Source organism: Carettochelys insculpta, chromosome 3 (genome assembly GCF_033958435.1).
Source record: "Carettochelys insculpta isolate YL-2023 chromosome 3, ASM3395843v1, whole genome shotgun sequence".
Taxonomy (NCBI): Eukaryota; Metazoa; Chordata; order Testudines; family Carettochelyidae; genus Carettochelys; species Carettochelys insculpta.
Window position 1 is genome coordinate 65775968 of NC_134139.1, and position 18740 is coordinate 65794707.

The 18740-nt window shown below is 42.5% G+C and overlaps 2 protein-coding genes across 17 annotated transcripts in view; both read right to left on the bottom strand.

The window, feature by feature from the left end:
* The window catches only part of SCCPDH (saccharopine dehydrogenase (putative)), a 406234-nt gene that overhangs the window by 149646 nt on the left and 237848 nt on the right, over nt 1–18740 (bottom strand). The gene's annotated exons all lie outside the window — the stretch shown is intronic.
* The window catches only part of CNST (consortin, connexin sorting protein), a 104418-nt gene that overhangs the window by 71270 nt on the left and 14408 nt on the right, over nt 1–18740 (bottom strand). For 13 of the 16 annotated variants that reach the window (XM_074990044.1, XM_074990042.1, XM_074990054.1 and 10 more), the window contains 2 exons: nt 13325–13450; nt 7249–7684 (listed from right to left, as the gene is read on the bottom strand). In XM_074990044.1, coding sequence (XP_074846145.1) covers nt 7249–7633 — 385 coding nt within the window. In that variant the 5' untranslated portion in view covers nt 7634–7684; nt 13325–13450. Of the gene's footprint in view, nt 1–7248; nt 7685–9225; nt 9284–13324; nt 13451–18740 lie in introns of all 16 variants that reach the window. The other 3 variants (XM_074990046.1, XM_074990056.1, XM_074990050.1) reach the window with 2 other exon arrangements.

Here is an 18740-nt window from a genome sequence, read left to right on the forward strand (position 1 = left end):
TTTAAAATTCTAAAAATGTCTGGGATTTTATAGGTGCCTGGACCCCAGCTGTGGAGCTGGATGTGATGCGTGACACAGGTTGCTTTGCCTTGCAAACTGTGCACACTGCAGGAGGCCAGGCACAGGCAGCCCCCTTCTCCTGTCTGGACTGCAAGGGGGTAGGAGAAGGAGTGGAGAAAGGAGGGTCAAGGGACAGTGAATGCGGGCCCTGGACTCAGGCAGTGCAGAGGCTCTGAGTCAGAGCCACGCTGGGAAACTGGGGAGGGGGCTGGAGGAGACAACCAACAGTCAGGGCTCGGGGGAGGGCGTGGCAAGAGCCAAGTGCCAGCAGAGAGGGCCTGGCACTACAGCGGCTCCCCTCCACCAGGGTGTATGTGTGACAAGCTCCTTCCCCCAGCATGGCTGATGGCTGGCAGCTGAGGGGCTGGGGCTGTGGCTGCCGGGCAGTGGAGCGAGTGCAGACCCCGTCCCCAGGCAGTAAGGAGAGCTCTGGAGCTGCTGCTGCAGCAGGAACATGGCAGCTTTCTCAGCCCTCACCTGACCTTCTACCTTCCCTCTCCCTCAGTAGCCCCACCACGATCCCTCATTCCCTCTCCACATCTGAGTGTGTGTGGGGGGGGAGGGGGGCGGGCTGTGAGTGAACTGGTACATGGAGGGGGAGGGGGTCAGGCTATGGCTCCTTGGCGGCACATGGCTTGTGGGGGAGGGGAGACTGCAGCCACAGCATGCAGTGCTGGGAGGCAGCCGTGGGGAAGAGGAAGAAGGGGTCCAGTTGCATGGGAGGCAGTTGTGGCATGAGCGGGTGGGCTGGCTGTGAGCCTGAGGGTACTCCGTGGAGGTGGGGCAGTTGACATGAGGAAAGGACTGGGGGAGGGGGGAGGACTGCCTAATATACACATGCATTGCAGCTCTCAGACCCCTGGACTAACACAAGGCACCTAACTGGGAAGAAAAGTAAATTCAAATTTTAGTTTTTGGTATTAATTTTCCATACTCTAACGTGTTGTGAGTAAAAGGTAAGGGCTTTGTCTTCTGGCATCGCATTCTGAACCTGAAAACGTCTCTAATCCTTTGTGGAGTTTTGCCACTTTTCAAGCTCATTTGTCCGTATAGCGACATTGCGTCTATAGTTCTTTCAGCGAATTTGTCACGTTTAAGCTTTCCCTACAAAGAGTTCTCTATGTTTGCGAGATAATGCTGCTATTTTATTATTCATATCCTGCTTTATTGCTGTTTATTACACATATTCTGGGTTTGGTAGTAATTTTTGTAACAGCTGACCACATACTGTCTTTAAAAGCGACTATGAACAAAAGACACAGTTTTGTTCCATTAAAGTTAGTGGATATTTTGCATGTTATGGATCTATCAATGAACAATTATGAGATTTATGAAAGCAGAAGCCAATCTTCTTGTGAAGTGGTCCATGCCTATTACATTATTTCTAACAAGAACTCAGAATGGCTATTAGCCTTAACTGCTGTGTAAACAAAAGGAAAAACCCAGGAGTTTCACCACAGTTTTATCATAATAATTGTACATAATATCAACAGAGAACTATAAATTTGAATTCTCTTTCCGTGCACAGAAAGGAGGAGTGTTGTGCAAAAGTGAGACTTTAGTTTTCCTGCTGAATTAACAAAATTTTGTAAGACATTCAGTACTAGAGCAATGCGTATAGTTAAAAAACCCTAGATTGTAGGCTTTTTGACACGGAACACTATGGCAAAATGTGAGGGGCTGCTCTAAATAAGGGGGTGGGCACGGAGAGACTTATCAGTTATAACAGGAGGTGACAGCATGAAACTATTGGGTAGATAGACTAAAATGACAGAATTCAATGGGAGCCAGATCAAGCCATGAGTTTGTAACTAAATGCCACTCTCCTTCCAAGGGAAAACTGATGAGATTTCCCAGAACCAAGGATATGATTTAGGCAGGTTACTTAGGAGGATCCCAGGAGCCTTTGCTGCAGCTACAGCCAGAATTTCTACACCACAATTAAAACACCCCTTAGCCAGGCCTTGTCTACTTTACCCCAGGCCATTGACCTAAGCTATGCAAGTTCAGCTATGTGAACAACACAGCTGAAGTACATTTACCTAAATCTGCTTACCAGGGTATCTTCATCTTGATAAACTGTCTGCTCACACTCTCCCTTCCACTTCCCTCTTCTGTTTTTGGCAAAGTGCTGGAGTTGACAGGAAAGCATTTGGTGATCAATTTACTGTGTCTATACTAGATGTGGAAAAACAACCCAGGCTGGATTAATTGCTTCCCGTTGATTCAGATGGTAATGAAGGCATGCCCTTTCTACCTAGTTCTTCCAAGATGGAGAAACTATTCATGAGATGTCAGACAAAGTGGTTGGGTGAACAGGGGAGATGAGGGGAGACTCAAAAAATCTTGGGAGTTCCTGATGTGAGGAAAGGAGACACAGTATTATATGATATAAAAATATTGATTTCAAGCTTTTCCTGATAAAATAAATAGCTCCAAGTTCCTCTGACAGATTATGCGGTCCAGAATGTCTAATCTGTATATCTAAAACCAATTTAGACACAGTTAATACATTTGCAACCACACACTAAAGGTCAGACCTCATCATTATCCTCCCAGCTTCATCACTGTTAATAACACTCTGTAATCAGCCTCAGGACAGTTTCCTTTTCATGTTTGAGAAGAAACAAATGGAAATTAATTTAAAACTGCAGATCTCAACATCACTATCTATAATCTTGATTTTTTTTCACTTTACTAGATGATGCTATGAACATTAAAGGACAATCTGCAAAATGAAGGTGAAGATTTAAAAATAATACTTAAAATAGGATAAAGATCTTTTATATATAAAGGATTAATTTAACTATAGGGAAAGAAAAGTACAACAAATTAAGGTCCAGGACTTGCTAATGATTCCTGGACTGGTGCCTATTATAAAGCTTAATTTTAATCCCCAAAGTCAAACTTTTGTGAGCATGATCATGAATTAATGTTTGAAAACAAACATTATATGCCACAATTTATATGCCAGAGCATGTTTATTACTATAATTTTATTTCTTTATTCTTTCAATCAGTACTTTACCAAATAAGGACTGCACAAGTGACATCAAGGAGTTCCATGTTTATTATGCCTCAATGATTTCCTAATCAAATGAGCTTGAGTTAAATGAAAAAATATATACTTTTTCTAAGTTTCAGTTCTACAAGCATCGTTATCAGCAATATAGGTTCTGCAGGCCAAATTCTAACCTCAGTGACACATGAGCAATATCTAGTTATCACTGGGTTGGTAGAACCCTTAGTGAGAAATTCTGCTGATACACAGGAAGTGACAGACTCCAGCTCATGTTATCATAACTGTGTGGGTTCTTCAGGGCTTGCAGAAAGAGCAAGCTTTAAAAAATATATTAAATAAAATAAGCAGCTATCACTCCAAATACTTATATTGCTACTTCTCAGAACAGAACTGCATTTTTAAAATGCAACAGACTTGCCAATCTCATCGGTTAAAGCAACCATGCTCTACGGGCTAGGGATGCTTATGCTGGACCAGGCCTAAATGGATGAGGCCTACCTGCTTTGGTTAACTGGTAGGGGGTTGCAGCAGCCCCACACCTGCCATGGGCAGTGGTTTGTTCCAGCTCCATGGGGTGCCGTCAGCGGGGACACTCCAGCCCAGCTGGAGTAGTGCCCATCCACAGGGGCCAGAAGCGGGGAGGGGCTGCTTGGGAGGCTGCTCCAGCACAGCTAAACTGGAACACCTCTGCCCACACTGCACACTGCTGATCTTTGTCCTGAAGACCTGTTGTTCTCTCTTTTTTGAAATGGATCCCCCACAAAGTCTACTAACCCAGGGCTCCCAGAAGAGTTAATTTGGCCCTAGGGTCTAGTCCTGGGCCCCATTCGCTGAATGGGGCTATTTTTAATCTGTAGCACTGCCCCATCATCTTCCCTTTCTCCTCTAACTTTCTCTGTTCTGAATATCACTACTATCATCTTATTTAGCATCTTCACAGGCCTTAGCTGGATCACTTTATTTCCTCTCTAGCTATTTTTCTGAGAATCTCAAGGAAAAAAAATGCTAAAATCTTTCAAAACACAAACTGAACTTAAGTTACCTCAATTCTAAAGTCAGCAGCTTCTGGTTTACACTTGTATGGATTTAAAACAAAAAAGCAGTCCAGTAGCACTTTAAAGACTAACAAAATAATTTATTAGGTGTTGAGCTTTCATGGGATAGACCAGCTTCAGACCATAGCCATACAAGAACAGACCAGCTACTGGACTGCTTTTTGGTTTTGATAGTATACGTTTTGTTTTGATAAGACTAACGTGGCTTTTTCTGTTACTATTCATCATGTATGGATTTAAGGATCTAATATCTGACAAGTCTTTTAAATGCACACATGATATAAAATACATTTTTGTTTTCAGGTGCATTACTGAACCAAAATATCTCAAGTTCAAGCTTTGGTATGTCTCTCCCAATGGAACAGAAAAAAAGGGAAAAGACTCATCCCCACAAAGAAAGTCCACCTTCAGGAGACTCCTGAGCCTGACACAAACACTGCGGTGGCAGATTTTCTCAAACAACTCTAAGTATTGAGAGGCTATTGTTAGAGTGTTTCTCCGGAGTAGGGAGGAAGGAAGGGAATGGCAGAGAATCACAGATTTTCGTAAGAAGAAGTTTCCACATGTTCAGATAAATATTCAAACTTTTCGTGTTTATCCAAAGCACAAATCTCCTCAACCCCTGCATAGGGATACTAATATAAAAACAACCAAGAATTCACCGAAATACAAAAACAGTCTCACTGGCAGACCCTAGCTTCCTTCTCCTCCACCTTACCTGGTTTATTTGAAAAACCAGTGTCGAAATGTGTTATAAAACACTGGTAACAATTATTGGGCACAATGAATAAAGCGTCATAAAATCACCCACCACAATAAGTTTGTGAAACCTTGGTATGAAAACGTGTACTCCTAGGGAAAAAACAAACTATTATTTAGTGGGTTGTGTTGGTGGGGAAGATGAAAAAAAGTGACTTTGAAAATGCCTGTGATGGCATATGGGTCATCAGTTTAACTGTTAATTACTCAGACGACCTCTCACAAATTCAACAAGAAAGAGAAGAAATACTGTAACAAAAAACAAAAACAAAAAACTTGGGCATCACGGAATCCTAGCCAATGACCTTTAAACAATCCTCCAAGATACCAATGGGGTTAGAACAAAATTCACTGTTTTCATCAGCAAATTTTACAACACTGCAAAAACATTTTTACAAAGAGAAGGAACATTTCAAACAAGAAGAACATGTAATAAAAATTTATTTTAAAAATTATCCTTAGCCACATAGTTTAAGTATATAAAAAGCTAGATTTGGAAGAGTAAATTATACAAGCTAAAAACTTGGCAGCAGCTATGCACACATTTTATGGACATTGTGTTACTCAAGAAGTACCTAGTAGAATATTTATTAAGCTTGGGTAACTTAAGTAAATACTGGTAATAGCAGTCCAAGACCAAGATATTCAGTGACTGAAGCCAAGTTTTTAAATGTTGATGCCTTAATAGGACACTAAAACCTTGGTTTTGAAAACTCAAATGATCAAGAAATATGTTCTCCATATTTGGACTTCAGGCAGAAATTCAGCCAGCAATTTATCCGTTATTTACCTAGGTGCACGTTACGTGCTCTCTCACCGGTTTAGATCTCATGAAGGTGGGGTTGTCTGCATAACGTATCTGGTTTACTACGGTCAGAAAGTCAATAAATATCATTTTACTGAAAGCAGTTGAAATTAAAACAAGTATATACATGTTGTGGTTCAGTAGCTCATTCCAGAAGGGGTTGAAAGGGAGAAGCAGATAAGCTGGAAAATAAGGATAGGATCCAGAGTGACCTAGACAAAATGGAGGGTTGGGCCATGAGAAATCTGAGGAGGTTTATCAGGGACAGGTGCAGAGTCCTGCACTTAGGACATAAGGATCTCTAACACTGCTAACAGTTTGGAGACCAACTAGCTAAGCAGCAGTTCTGCAGAAAAGGACCTGGGCATTACAGTGGATGAGAAGCTGGACATCTCGCTGAGGGTTTTAGGCTTACTCAGTTTGCAGAAGAGAAGAGCCTGGGGGTTGGGAGAGCGATTGATACCAGCCTTCAACTACCTGAAAGAGGATGGTGAGGATGTTTTCAGTGGTGACAGATGAGAGAATGAGGAACAAAGGTCTCAAGTTGCAGTGGGAGATGCTTAAGTTAGATATTAAGATAAACTAGCTCACCAGGAGGGTAGAGAAATCTCTGTCCCTGGAGGTCTTTTAAGTTCTGGCTTGACAAAGCCCTGACTGGGATGATTTAGTTGGGGGGTTGGCCTTGATGACCTTCTGAGGTCTCTTCCATCCTTATGATTCTAAGCAAGCTAGAGGAAGCCTTTGCAAACAGTCAGCAAATTAGGGCCAGGCTGGGCCCTAAAAAAGGGCTGCAGTGCTGAGAGGACCTCACTGTCACCTTGACCAGTGTGGGAGAAGAAAATGGGTCATAGTAGGGGAGGCATTCAGTGGCACCTTGGACAGAGGAGTGCTGGGCAGGCTCAGGGGAGCCGCAAAAAAGTTCCAGCTTGATACCTGCCAGGCAGTGGGCATTGATATAAAGGCTGAGAAGGCGCAAGGGTCAGAGGGAGGTGGCCAAGGGTATGGGAGCAGTCAAGGGGAGAGAAGGCAGACAGGAGATGGCTGCTGCCAGAGGGTCTCTGGGTTGGGACCCAGAGTAGGGGAAAGCCTGGCCCCCTTCCTCTTGTACTGCACCTAGCCACCTTACAAGGAGGCCTTTACAGACTGAAGATGGCTCCTGAGGCAAGGAACTAGACTTTAGAGCTGTAGTTGGCTTCTCAGGCAGGTCTATGGACTGAGGGCCACTGACACTGCCAGAAGGGGAGAGGATGGAGTAGTGGACATTGCTGGAGGGCACTGTCTTGAAACAGACACTGCAGACTGAAGTGGTGACATCGGTTCAAAGACACAGCCTGGAAACAAAGCGGGTGGAGTAACGACTGGTGAGACACTGAACAGGAGGCACACTCGACAGAGAGAACTAATTCCCAGCATGACCAACAGGAGACGCCAGGGTGGTGAGTCAACCCTGATACAATAGATTGTAAATGTGGCTTACTCATTGAGTAGAACCACGGGTTCGTTATTCAAAACAAAACAAACAAGAACATATAATTATTTTAAAAGTACCTGTAAGTTTTCTACCCGACTCTTTTTTGCCAGCTGGACTTCTTTTTCCATCTGTCCATTTTTCTAGAAGATGCTTTTCTTCTCTGTGAACACCCTTACAGAAACTTTCAGAATCCTTTTCTATCTCATCTGCTTTGCAGCTTGGTATACAATCCCCACTGTCCAGATTTTCATTATTATTTATATTGTCCTGCTCAACCTTTTCATGCATTCCCATTGCACAGTCACTGCTGGTCAGAACCTTACTACTTTTGCCATCAAGTTGATTTTCATTTTCATCAGACGAAGAAGCCAAACGAGTTCCTACATTTCCCACGCTGTCATCAGCATTAAGTCTACCTGGGACTACCTGTAAACCATTTGTAGGAGATTCCCTGTCATCCATTAGCGCCTCCCTTGTTGAACAGCTTAAGCACTGCCAAAATGGTTCTTAGGTCTAAAATATAAAATCAGAAAAAATATATTAAACATAGAAGAGAGGGTATTTATATCTAATTTCAGTCAATAGGGAATTAAGCTACGCAAGGTATGTATTCCTCAAAAATGCAAAGAGGCCCTTAAATAGAGCAGCATTACTGGCCCATCACAACACATGTAACAAGATTTCACTACGTGTTAAAACCTTATTTTATGTAACGTAATGGACCTCAGTGAGTACTGAATCGGAGGGAAAACTACTGTCTTTCTGTCAATTATCTGCTGTTTCTGTACTCTCAATTTGGGAGAGAAGGGGCAAAAAGCAGATGACCACAAGCAGTAAAAGCCAACTTCAGTATAACGCTGAAGCAGCATAAACATCAGGCACAGTGCCACAGTTCAAGCAATTTCCCCCCTAATCATAACAGATGCATCAAGCCCAAAGGTGCCAGGACTACGAACTGCTATGCCAAAAGCTGCCATAGCTCTGTCTTGGCTAGTTCTGGCAAAATTCTGCATTTAAGCTACCCTAATCATATATGACCTTCATGAAAACACTGCTCTCTTGTGTTTCCATTCTGTTCAGCAGGTCAGAATAATTGTCTCTGAAAAGAAAACAGTTATAGACAAGACCTCTAGAAATCTAACAGGTAACATCCTTAAATACACTGTTGTTTGAAAGCATAATTTTTGACTTTATTTACAAATACAAAGCCATACAGCATAAGAAATTTGAAATAAAAGTAGATTATACAGTCAACCATATTACACATAAATAAATGAAAGCTAGGAGCTTTTAAAGATTTGTTACAGAGTAAAAGAACCATACATTTAAGAAAACTTAAAAAAAAAATCTTAGAAGTGTCTTGAGTCTCAAAAAAGGCGAACAATTTGGAGATTGTTTGTTTCCCCCAGAGTATGAGATATTTTTGGTCAATTATTCTCTGACTTCAGAATTTGTAAAACACTCCACCCCCTCCACAGCCCTCTACTTCCCTTTTTCTTAAAAAAAAAAATTTGCTCGCACTTCTGGCCAGCCATCTTTACTAACTTATTTTAAATATCTCACCCTTGTAGCATCTCAAATTTTGTTGAACAATTGTTCTAGAGTCACGTCTTGTAGCCTAAGCCTCCTCAGAATGTGGTTATTTCTCAATGTTCCTAGGTCATTCATCACTTTTTTAAGAGTTTTTCCATAGCTTTCAAGGCTTGGGCAGCTCAGACTTGCCCATATCAAAAATCTTTAACAGCATTTGTACTGATTCTGAAGCTGAATGGGTGCATGCAAGGAATTTTATTGTGGCTGGTGGCCAAGGAAACACATAAGATACACATTCTAGATGTATTACTGAGCAGGTGCCCACAGGGCTGGGACCATACCATTAGTGTGTGGTCTACTCAAATAATTCCTTTGCTCTGAAACAAAAAAATTTGATTTTCTTGTAAGTTGGTCAGCTTTGAAACGTGCTGTACATCAGTCAGGAGCTGCTCCACAATCCAAGTGTAGAAAGTGGGGCCCCACAGAGCTTAAAAAAAAACTTACCTGTGAACAGACTTTACCTTAAAACTTCCCCGAGTCACAGATTACCTGGCCCTGGGGGCAGTTTGCTGCCATCACCTGAGTGAGAAAAGACCCCCCCAACCAAGCAAAATACATTTGGGATGTCTTCCTGTGGGGTACATCAAGCTCTTAAACCTCCCACAGGAGAGAGCTTAACACACACCTACACACACAAACACACCCACACACCCCCTGATTGGCTGCGTCTAAATTACCTCCCTACTTCGAAGGGAGCATGGCAAGCAGGGTGTTGGGAGTTCAATAATGAAGTGCTGTGGTGCTTATGCAGCACTTCATTAAGCAAATTCCCCCCACGGCAACTTCAAAGAGTTAAACTTCCAAGTGCCGGCTTGCGTGTAGGCGCGGCTCACCCACCAATACTTCAAAGTGCCCGAGCAACTTCAAACTCCCCATACTCCTCAAAATTTTGAGGAGTAAAGGGACTTTGAAGTACCCTCGGCACTTCACAGTACAGCGGGACAGCCACGGCTACACACGAGCCACCACTTGAAAGTTTAATGCGTTGAAGTTGCCATGGGGGGAATTGGCTTAATGAAGTGCTGCATAAGCACCACAGCACTTCATTATTGAACTCCCAACACCCTACTTGCCATGCTCCCTTCAAAGTAGGAAGGTAGTGTAGACAAGCCCAGTCAGCAGCTGACCTTTCAGTCTAAAGCATGCATACACACTGACCTTTCTAAAGACACAGGGATCAAATCATTTTCTTAAACAAAAAATTATTCACAAAACAAAAGAAAAGTAAATCACAGGTTGCGCACAGAGAAAGGTACTTCTCTGGCATTTAGCTTAAACGTTACTAGGGCAAAACATCAAGTCAAACAGCACAGAAACAAATACAGAGAACAACAAAACAAGGTTACAAGCCAACAGTCCATCCAAGTTTAAAATAATCAAAATCTGAACACATCTAACTATACATTTCCCTTGTACCTACACTGCTATGGTTGATTTTCTGAGGGTCAGGATATTTTTGATTTTTCATTCCAATTGCCTGGGAGACACTTCCCTCTCTGTTTTTCTCTCTGCACTTGTTCTCACTTTAAACAAAATTACTTCACTCCCATTGGCTCACCTGTGATTCAGATTAGCTCAGAAAGATTAACCCCTTCTCTGCACTCATTCATGACATCGATCTATGTTGGAAGGTTGTTAGGCCCACTTCAGTGGAATGCAGATCTGTGTACTTTTTTGGCATCTAAACTTATAAAAATATCATTTTTGCCATTCATTTCAAAAGCAAAGGATAGATCTGAGGGTGAAAGAGGCAGCTCAGAGCGTCATTATCAAGAAGATAATTCTGTACATTTAGTCAGAAACACCTTGTTCAAATACATTTAGCACTTAAAAGAGAAATGAGGAGTTATAAAAGGGGAGGGCAAGAATGAAATAAGATCAGAAAGAATAGGAAAAGTTACTAAAAACATTAGAATACATCATTGTGACAGGGATGCACCTGGCCTTTCCAGGCCATCAGATAGAAGCCCTAAGGTTCTACCACATCCCACCCCAAGAAAGGAGCAGTGAAGGTGGATCCTCAGTCCTGCCTAGAAAGGTTGCACACACGCATCCAATCAGAGCCCAGCTGTCTCAGATAAAAAGAGCTCCCAGCCCCAGCCCCCACCCCCACAAGGCAGTCCTGGGGTGGCGTAAGTCCTGGAAAGGAGATACAGCTAGTTTAAAAATCCAAGAAAAATGACTAGATTTAAAGGGGTCCTTAAACAAGCATGAAGTCCTCTAGTGAGAGTAGACTGGCAGTTCCAGTGGCATTCTGTACTAAGACTCAAATTAAGGACAAGTTTCCTTTAAAAGTCCAAGCAGAGGGCTGGATTTAAAGAAGCCCAAGAGGGAGAAAAACACCCTCCAGAAGAAAGGACTGAGCCCAGCTTGAACCAAGGGGACTGGAAGACTTTTGTTTGTATTTGGTTTGGACTTGAATACCCTAAAAAGGATTCATTCATTCATACTGACTGACTTGCACGGAGGGCTGAGCCACTGAAAACTCACCAAAGGAAGTCAACAACCTACTGAAAAACCAAAGACAGCAAGAGATGCTCACAGAAAGGTGAGTGTCTACTACAATAATATTTGGGGATACAAAACTGAAGCTATATATTACATGTCTGTCAGGGTAAGGCTCTAGAATGTTCACCCTCCTACCCTGCCAGCCCCAGCCCAGCCCCACAACAGATTCCCCTCCCTGCCACACACACACACTGTGATGGAGCCACCCGCACACCATGCCAGCCCCTCCCACACCCCAGAGCCCCGTCCCCCTGCACCATGCCAACCCCAGCCAGCACAGGACCCAGCCCTGCCCCCAATGGAGCTCCTCTCCCAGCCAGCATGGGGCCCATACAATGAGTTTCTGTCTAGAACTTTCTTCAAGCTCAGCTTCCACTTGCAAGCAGCTCTGCAACAGGACCTCTACTGTTGGTTTTAAAATTATAACCATGTCCTTATTCAAAAAATAAAAATATCTTTCTTCTAAGTCACCTTCTGTCTTGAGAGTGGGATTTACAGGTCTGTTAAAGATTTATAATTATACATTTTATGTTTGCAATTTTCTTGGACAGGTAGTAATCTGATAAACAATAAAATACTATGTGTTCCTTTAATGTACCACCTGAACATACCATTATGAATTCTGGACTAGAATGCTGATTAATTAGTCTCGGCCACCATCCAGTTCTATACAGAAATCTTATCTGACACTCTGCACGTGTCTATACTATTTCTCCTAGAAGCTGATGCATTTCAGGTGGGAGGAAGAAAAACCATGCAAAGGCCCACCAATGAGGAGTTGCTCCATTTGGTCAAGCAGTACCTCCAGTACCTCTCAAAGGGAGATCAGAGTAAACAATTCCCTTGGTTCTGGCAACTGAACCTCAGAAAGACAATGCCTCACTTTAATGAAATTATAATCACGGTGCTTTAGAATTAGAAGATTTTTATCCTTGAACACACAAGTATTATATACAAATACGAAAAAAGCTTTGAAAATACTATCAAGTACACAGTTCAATTCAGAAATTATCTCTAATAGTTCCATCCTTCCTATTAATTGAAAACTTATTAAAAAGTCTACCTAAAGAAAGAGTGTGCACAGCAATAATTAAGTAGAAAAGTCATGGAATTATTCCATCACTATTTTAATACTTTGCTCATCCCATTTACAAATATCTTAAATAATTTTCACAATAGCATACAAAGTAGGAAAATACTATTTCCCCCTTTTTACACTTGGGGAAGTAAAATTACTTGCATCAAAACACTGTCATGGTAAATGCTATGACTAAATTTTTAAGGTGCCTGGGCTCCACTTCTTTGCTTATATCACCAGACTATACTGCTCACTGTCAAAGAGCACATTTCACATGGAAGGAGCAAACTTTTAGGCAGAAAAATTATTTTAATGTCTAGCTGCAAAAGGAAAACGATGAATTTAAATGTTACTCATCATGGTGAAATTGGTCTTTAAAACATGTGCTTTCCCACATATCTTTACATTGCTCACAAAATGGATGAACAAGAATCCAGGAAAGAATTCATGCAGCAACAATTTCTTTTAGGACAGTGTGCGGATCTTAAAATTTCAAACAAATTTACTGGCTAAATCTGGCTCCAATTCTGCCATTCTCTGCACCAATGTAGAGCAACAAGGATGTCAGTAGGGCCCAGTGTAGATACAGCAGCGTACCTAGGTTCACTGATTGCAGGAATGGAGTCTAGCTCTAACATGTATAATTATTCAGTTTGAATTCATGGTGCAGAAAATATTTCCCCAATGAAAACAAAAATGAAATAAATTTTCTGGTGCAATGAAAAAGAGTAATTGTACCAGAGAATAAGTATTTTACAATTTGTCACTGGAAACGATGCTCCCCTATTAAAATAGATTAAATGCCAGAGGATGTTCTGAAGACCAGGACTTTACTGGGGTTCAAAAAAGAGCAAGATTAATTGCCGGAAGACAAGTTCATCAATGGCTATTAGCCAGGATGGGTAGAAACAGTGTCCCTAGCCTCTGTCGAAAGCTGGGATTAGGGGACAGGGACAGGATAGCTTGATGATTACCTGTTCTGGTCATTCCTCTGGGAAACCTGGGATTGACCACTGTCAGAAGACAGGATACTGGGCTCAACCAACTTTTGGTATGACAAAGTACGGCCCTTCTTATGTGAAATACTGTAGATCTTCTTCCTACACAAATAACAAACAGGTCATGAGCTTTCATCGGTAAGATCCACTTCTTCTAAAGCTCATGACCTAATAAAGTTGTTAGTCTCTAAGGTGCCACAGGACTGCTTGGGCATGTCCACACTACAGAGGTTATTCTGGAATAACTTATTCTAGAGTTGTTATTCCAAAATGAACTATTCCAGAATTACACATCCACACTACAGCGAAGCCCCAAAATAAGCAAAACTTATTCTGAAATAATGTGTCCACACATAAGAAAGCCTACTTTGGATTAGAGCTCCCATAAAACACACAACTGCTATGTCTACACAGTAGCATTATTTTGGAATAAACTATTCCAGAATAGCTTATTTTGAAATAGACCCTATTGCCGGTCTACATTGCCCCTATTCCAAAACGTCTATTCAGGATAGGTGCTACTCCTCATAGAATGAGGTTTACAGAACTCAAAATAAGGCACCCGCTATTTCAAAATATTTCAAAATAGTGGTTTCGCTGTTTAGATGCTCACAAAGTTATTTTGGAATAACTGCTGTTATTCTGAAATAACTTTGTTGTGTAGACACACCCCTTGTTATTTGCGAAGCTACAGAATGCCACAGCTACCCCTCTGAGACTTCCTACACAAAATTTGCTGGCTCTGTTGTACTGAGAAAAAGCCAGCGCTGAACAGGACTGTGTTGACATCAAATGGAGCTGCTAACAAAAGTGCTTTGATTCAAATTGGCACATACATTGATGCCTTTGTTTAAAAACTAGACACAGCAATTACAGTTCCAGTCCAATCCAAGCAGGTTGCCAAAAGACAAAATCAGAAAGGAGGAAATCAGATGCGTTTTCAAGTTAAAAACAAACAAGCACACCATGCTTATGCATTTCTAATGCACTTTTAACTGTGGTATCTTGGCACCATATTTAAAATATGGTAATTCCAGTGTACAAAGGACCATGGTCTTTACTCATCCCTTGTTTTATACTTCACTTCAGTTTTTTTTAAATTGCTAGTTTTTATGCTTGGTGCTACCATGCTTTTCTTTTTAATTCTTACTGAATAATTATGACTTTAACAAATAGGGAGGAAATTATTGAGAATTTGAAAGTGGAAGGATGCTTGGGTGAAAGTGATCATGAAATCATAGAGTTCACAATTCTAAGGAAGGGTAGAAGGGAAAACAGTACAATAGAGATAATGGATTTCAGGAAGGCAGATTTTGGTAGACTCAGACAGCTGGTAGGTAAGGTCCCATGGGAAGCTAAACTGAGAGGAAACTGAAGAAAGTTGGCAGTTTTTCAAAGGGACATTATTAAGGCCCCAAAAGCAAGCTATCCCACTGTGTAGGAAAGATAGAAAACATGCCAAAAGACTGCCTTGGCTTAACCAGGAGATCTCGCATGATCTCAAAATAAAAAAGGAATCGTATAAGAAATGGAAACTAGGACAAATTACAAAGGACGAATACAGGTAAACAACACGAACATGCAGGAGCAAGATTAGAAAGGCTAAGGCACAAAATGAGCTCAAACTAGCTACAAGCATAAAGGGAAACAAGAAGGCTTTTTACAAATACATTGGTAGCAAGAGGAAGACTAAGGAGAGGGTAGGGCCATTGGTCAGTGAGGAGGGAGGAACAGTAACAGGGAATTTGGAAATGGCAGAGATGTTTAATGATTTCTTTGTTTCGGTCTTCACTGAGAAATCGGAAGGAATGCCTGACATAGAGAATGCTAGTGGAAAAGGGGTAGGCTTTGAAGTTGAAATAAGAAAAGAACAAATTAAAATTTACTTAGAAAAATTAGATGTCTGCAAATCACCAGGGCCTGATGAAATGCATCCTAGAATCCTCAAGGAGCTGATAGAAGAGGTATCTGAGCCTTTAGTAATCATTTTTGGTAAATAGTGGGAGACGAGAGAGATTCCAGAAGACTGGAAAAGGGCAAATATAGTACCCATTTATAAAAAGGGGAACAAGAATAACCCGGGAAACTACAGGCCAGTCAGCTTAACTTCTGTGCCAGGAAAGATAATGGAGCGGGTAATTAAAGAAATCATCTGCAAGCATTTGGAAGGTGGTAAGGTGCTAGGGAACAGCCAGCATGGTTTTGTTAAAAACAGATCATGTCAAACCAATCTAATAGCTTTCTTTGATAGAATAACAAGCCTTGTGGATAAGGGAGAAGCGGTGGATGTGATATACCTAGACTTCAGTAAAGCATTTGACACGGTCTCACACAATATACTTATCAATAAACTACTCAAATACAACTTAGATGGGGATACTATAAGGTGGGTGAACAACTGGCTGGATAACTGTACCCAGAGAGTAGTTATTAATGGTTTTCAATCCTGCTGGAAAAGTATAACTAGTGGGGTTCCGCAGGGGTCTGTTTTGGGACTGGTTCTGTTCAATATCTTCATTAACGATTTAGATATTGACATAGAAAGTACACTTATAAAGTTTGCAGATGATACCAAGCTGGGAGGGGTTGCAACTTCTTTGGAGGATAGGGTCATAATTCAAAAGGATCTGGATAAACTGGAGAAATGGGCTGAGGTAAACAGGATGAAGTTTAATAAGGACAAATGCAAAGTGCTCCACTTAGGAAGAAACAATCAGTGTCACATATACAGAATGGGAAAGGACTGCCTAGGAATGCCTACAGCAGAAAGGGATCTGGGGGTTATAGTGGATCACAAGCTAAATATGAGTCAACAGTGTGATGCTGTTGCGAAAAAGGCAAACATGATTCTGGGATGCATTAACAGGTGTGTTGTGAACAAGAAACGAGAAGTCATTCTCCCGCTCTACTCTGAGCTGGTTAGGCCTCAGCTGGAGTATTGTGTCCAGTTCTGGGCACCGCAGTTCAGGAAGGATGTGAAGAAATTGGAGAGGGTCTAGAGGAGAGCAACGAGAATGATCAAAGGTCTAGAGAACATGACCTATGAAGAAAGGCTGAAAGAATTGGGCTTGTTTAGTTTGGAAAAGAGAAGATTGAGGGGGGACATGATAGCAGTTTTCAGGTATTTAAAAGGGTGTCATAAGGCAGAGGGAGGGAACTTGTTCTTCCTTGCCTCTGAGGATAGAACAAGAGGCAATGGACTGAAATTGCAGCAGGGGAGGTTCAGGTTGGACATTAGGATAAAGTTCCTAACTGTCAGGGTGATCAAACACTGGAACAAATTGCCAAGGCAGGTGGTAGAATCTCCATCACCGGAGCTATTTAAGAAGAGGTTAGATAGATGGCTTTCAGGGATGGTCTAGAAAGTGCTCGGTCCTGCCATGAGGGCAGGGGGCTGGACTCGATGGCCTCTCGAGGTCCCTTCCAGTCCAACTCTTCTATGATTCTATGGCTCTTGTACGACTCTTTAAATAGGAAAGGCTAAGGTAGTATTCCTGATCTTTACAGGGCACTTCCATTTCAGCCACCAAGAATATCCTCCAGTAGGCCTAGAGAGTTTCCCTATATAAGTATTACTATCCCCATATTACAGAAGGGGAAGTTAGACAAGATTAACCAGCTTGCCAAAGGACACAGCACCTCTCTGGCAGGTCACAAAGCAAAACCCATGTTTTTTGACTCCAGGTCTGGTCCACTAGACCATGCAGCATTCTGAAACTTGTGTGGGGCCTTCTGTGCAACAGGTAGTGTTTTGCAGTAATATGCCCTGGACAAGAGACAGCATAGATCCATGGTGTCCAATATGTTCACTGCTCGCCAGATACGGAGATAAGACACTGTGTTGTGGCGAACGCATAAGAAATAATATTTCTTCAAATTCACCACACATGCTCAAGATTATTAGCCAAGGCGCTCACCCAGGCAAGGCAGCCTGCCAACCAGCAGGGAACCCCTGCGGGAACTGACACCACCTGCACTGAAAGGCATGGAAGGGATGGGGTTTGGCATCATGCCCTCTAATGCGTGGGGGCAGCACCGGTGTCTGTGCACTACTCACAGGGAACAGGCAAAGCAGCCCCATTTCCAGCTGCATTTGGGGGGGGAGGGGTTGCTACAGGCTGCGCAAGGTTCAAAGCCCTTCCACAGCTAGCCACTCTTTGATGCATTCAGTCACGTTGCCATACTTGCGTCTGTGATCACTATTCCATCTCAGAGTTTCGTGCAGATGCGAAGGTCAGAAGGTATTTATTTTTCTAATATTATTAAATAAAGTCTTGTATAATATAATGCATCAAATATGGAAAGACGACAACCACAAGTGTGGCAAGCTTTGAATTCCACTAGCATAGATTATTTCCGAGCATCTCTTCAGAAACAAACAATGGCACCTTTTTTAGCTATCTGAAGGTTGGAGTGGGGGGGAAGCACCCTTTTCTATTGCAATTTAAGCATGTAAGAGCAGCAGTAAGAATTAAACACAGGCAGTTCCTTCAAGTACTGTTCTCTGTGAAATAGCATCATCACTGTTTTACCAACATGAACACAATTTCCATCCACAGCCTGAGAAAAATGAGTATGCAGTGTGACAAAAACGCATATGCCGTTCAATGTTATGAATACTGCAGGAATCACTGTATTATTCTCTGTATTTTGACATATAGTAATGGTTATTCTGTAGTTGGTTACCAGACAAGGGTGTCCAACCTTTTCTCATGAGGGGCCACACAGAAATTTTTTATGGGTTGCATGAGCCAAACACTAAATAGCTTCAAACCACCACCCCGCCCCCAGCACCAAACCACTCCCAGCTGCAACCCCCTTGCAGACCCAAACTGCCCCCAGCCCCAAACTGGTTGCTCTATGACCTGACCCAGCACAGCCCTGGTAGCACGAAGGGGAGAGGCAGGTGGCAGTTCCCCAGAGCAGTAGGTAAATGTCTCCTGGTTATTAATGGGGGAAGAGCCCGGGGAGCAGCGGTGCCATCTGTCCCCCGGCAGCTCCCAGGGCTTTGTTACCCCTCAGCCAGTGCCTCCAACTTGCAGGGCCAGAGCCTTTCTACCGGCACATAAGTGGGGAACAACAACACAGTAGGGAGCCTGGGCCGGGCATGTGATTCACCACAAGCCCCAGACTCCTATGGCAGCAGGAGGAGGAGTCCAGGCTGAGGTGGAAGCTGCTCTGCCCCAGACTCCCCACCTCCTGCTGCTGTGTCCCCTGCAGGCTCCCCTTGTCCTATGTGCTCACCTACTACGAGCAACAAAAGACGGCCGTGGTGGTGGCTCCAGCTGTTTGCTGTCTCTAATATCAGAGACAAACAACCGCCTGTTAAAAAATGGTGCTGCTGCCATCTCAGCAGGGCAGATAAAAAGGCTCAGCGGGCCAGACTCTGGCC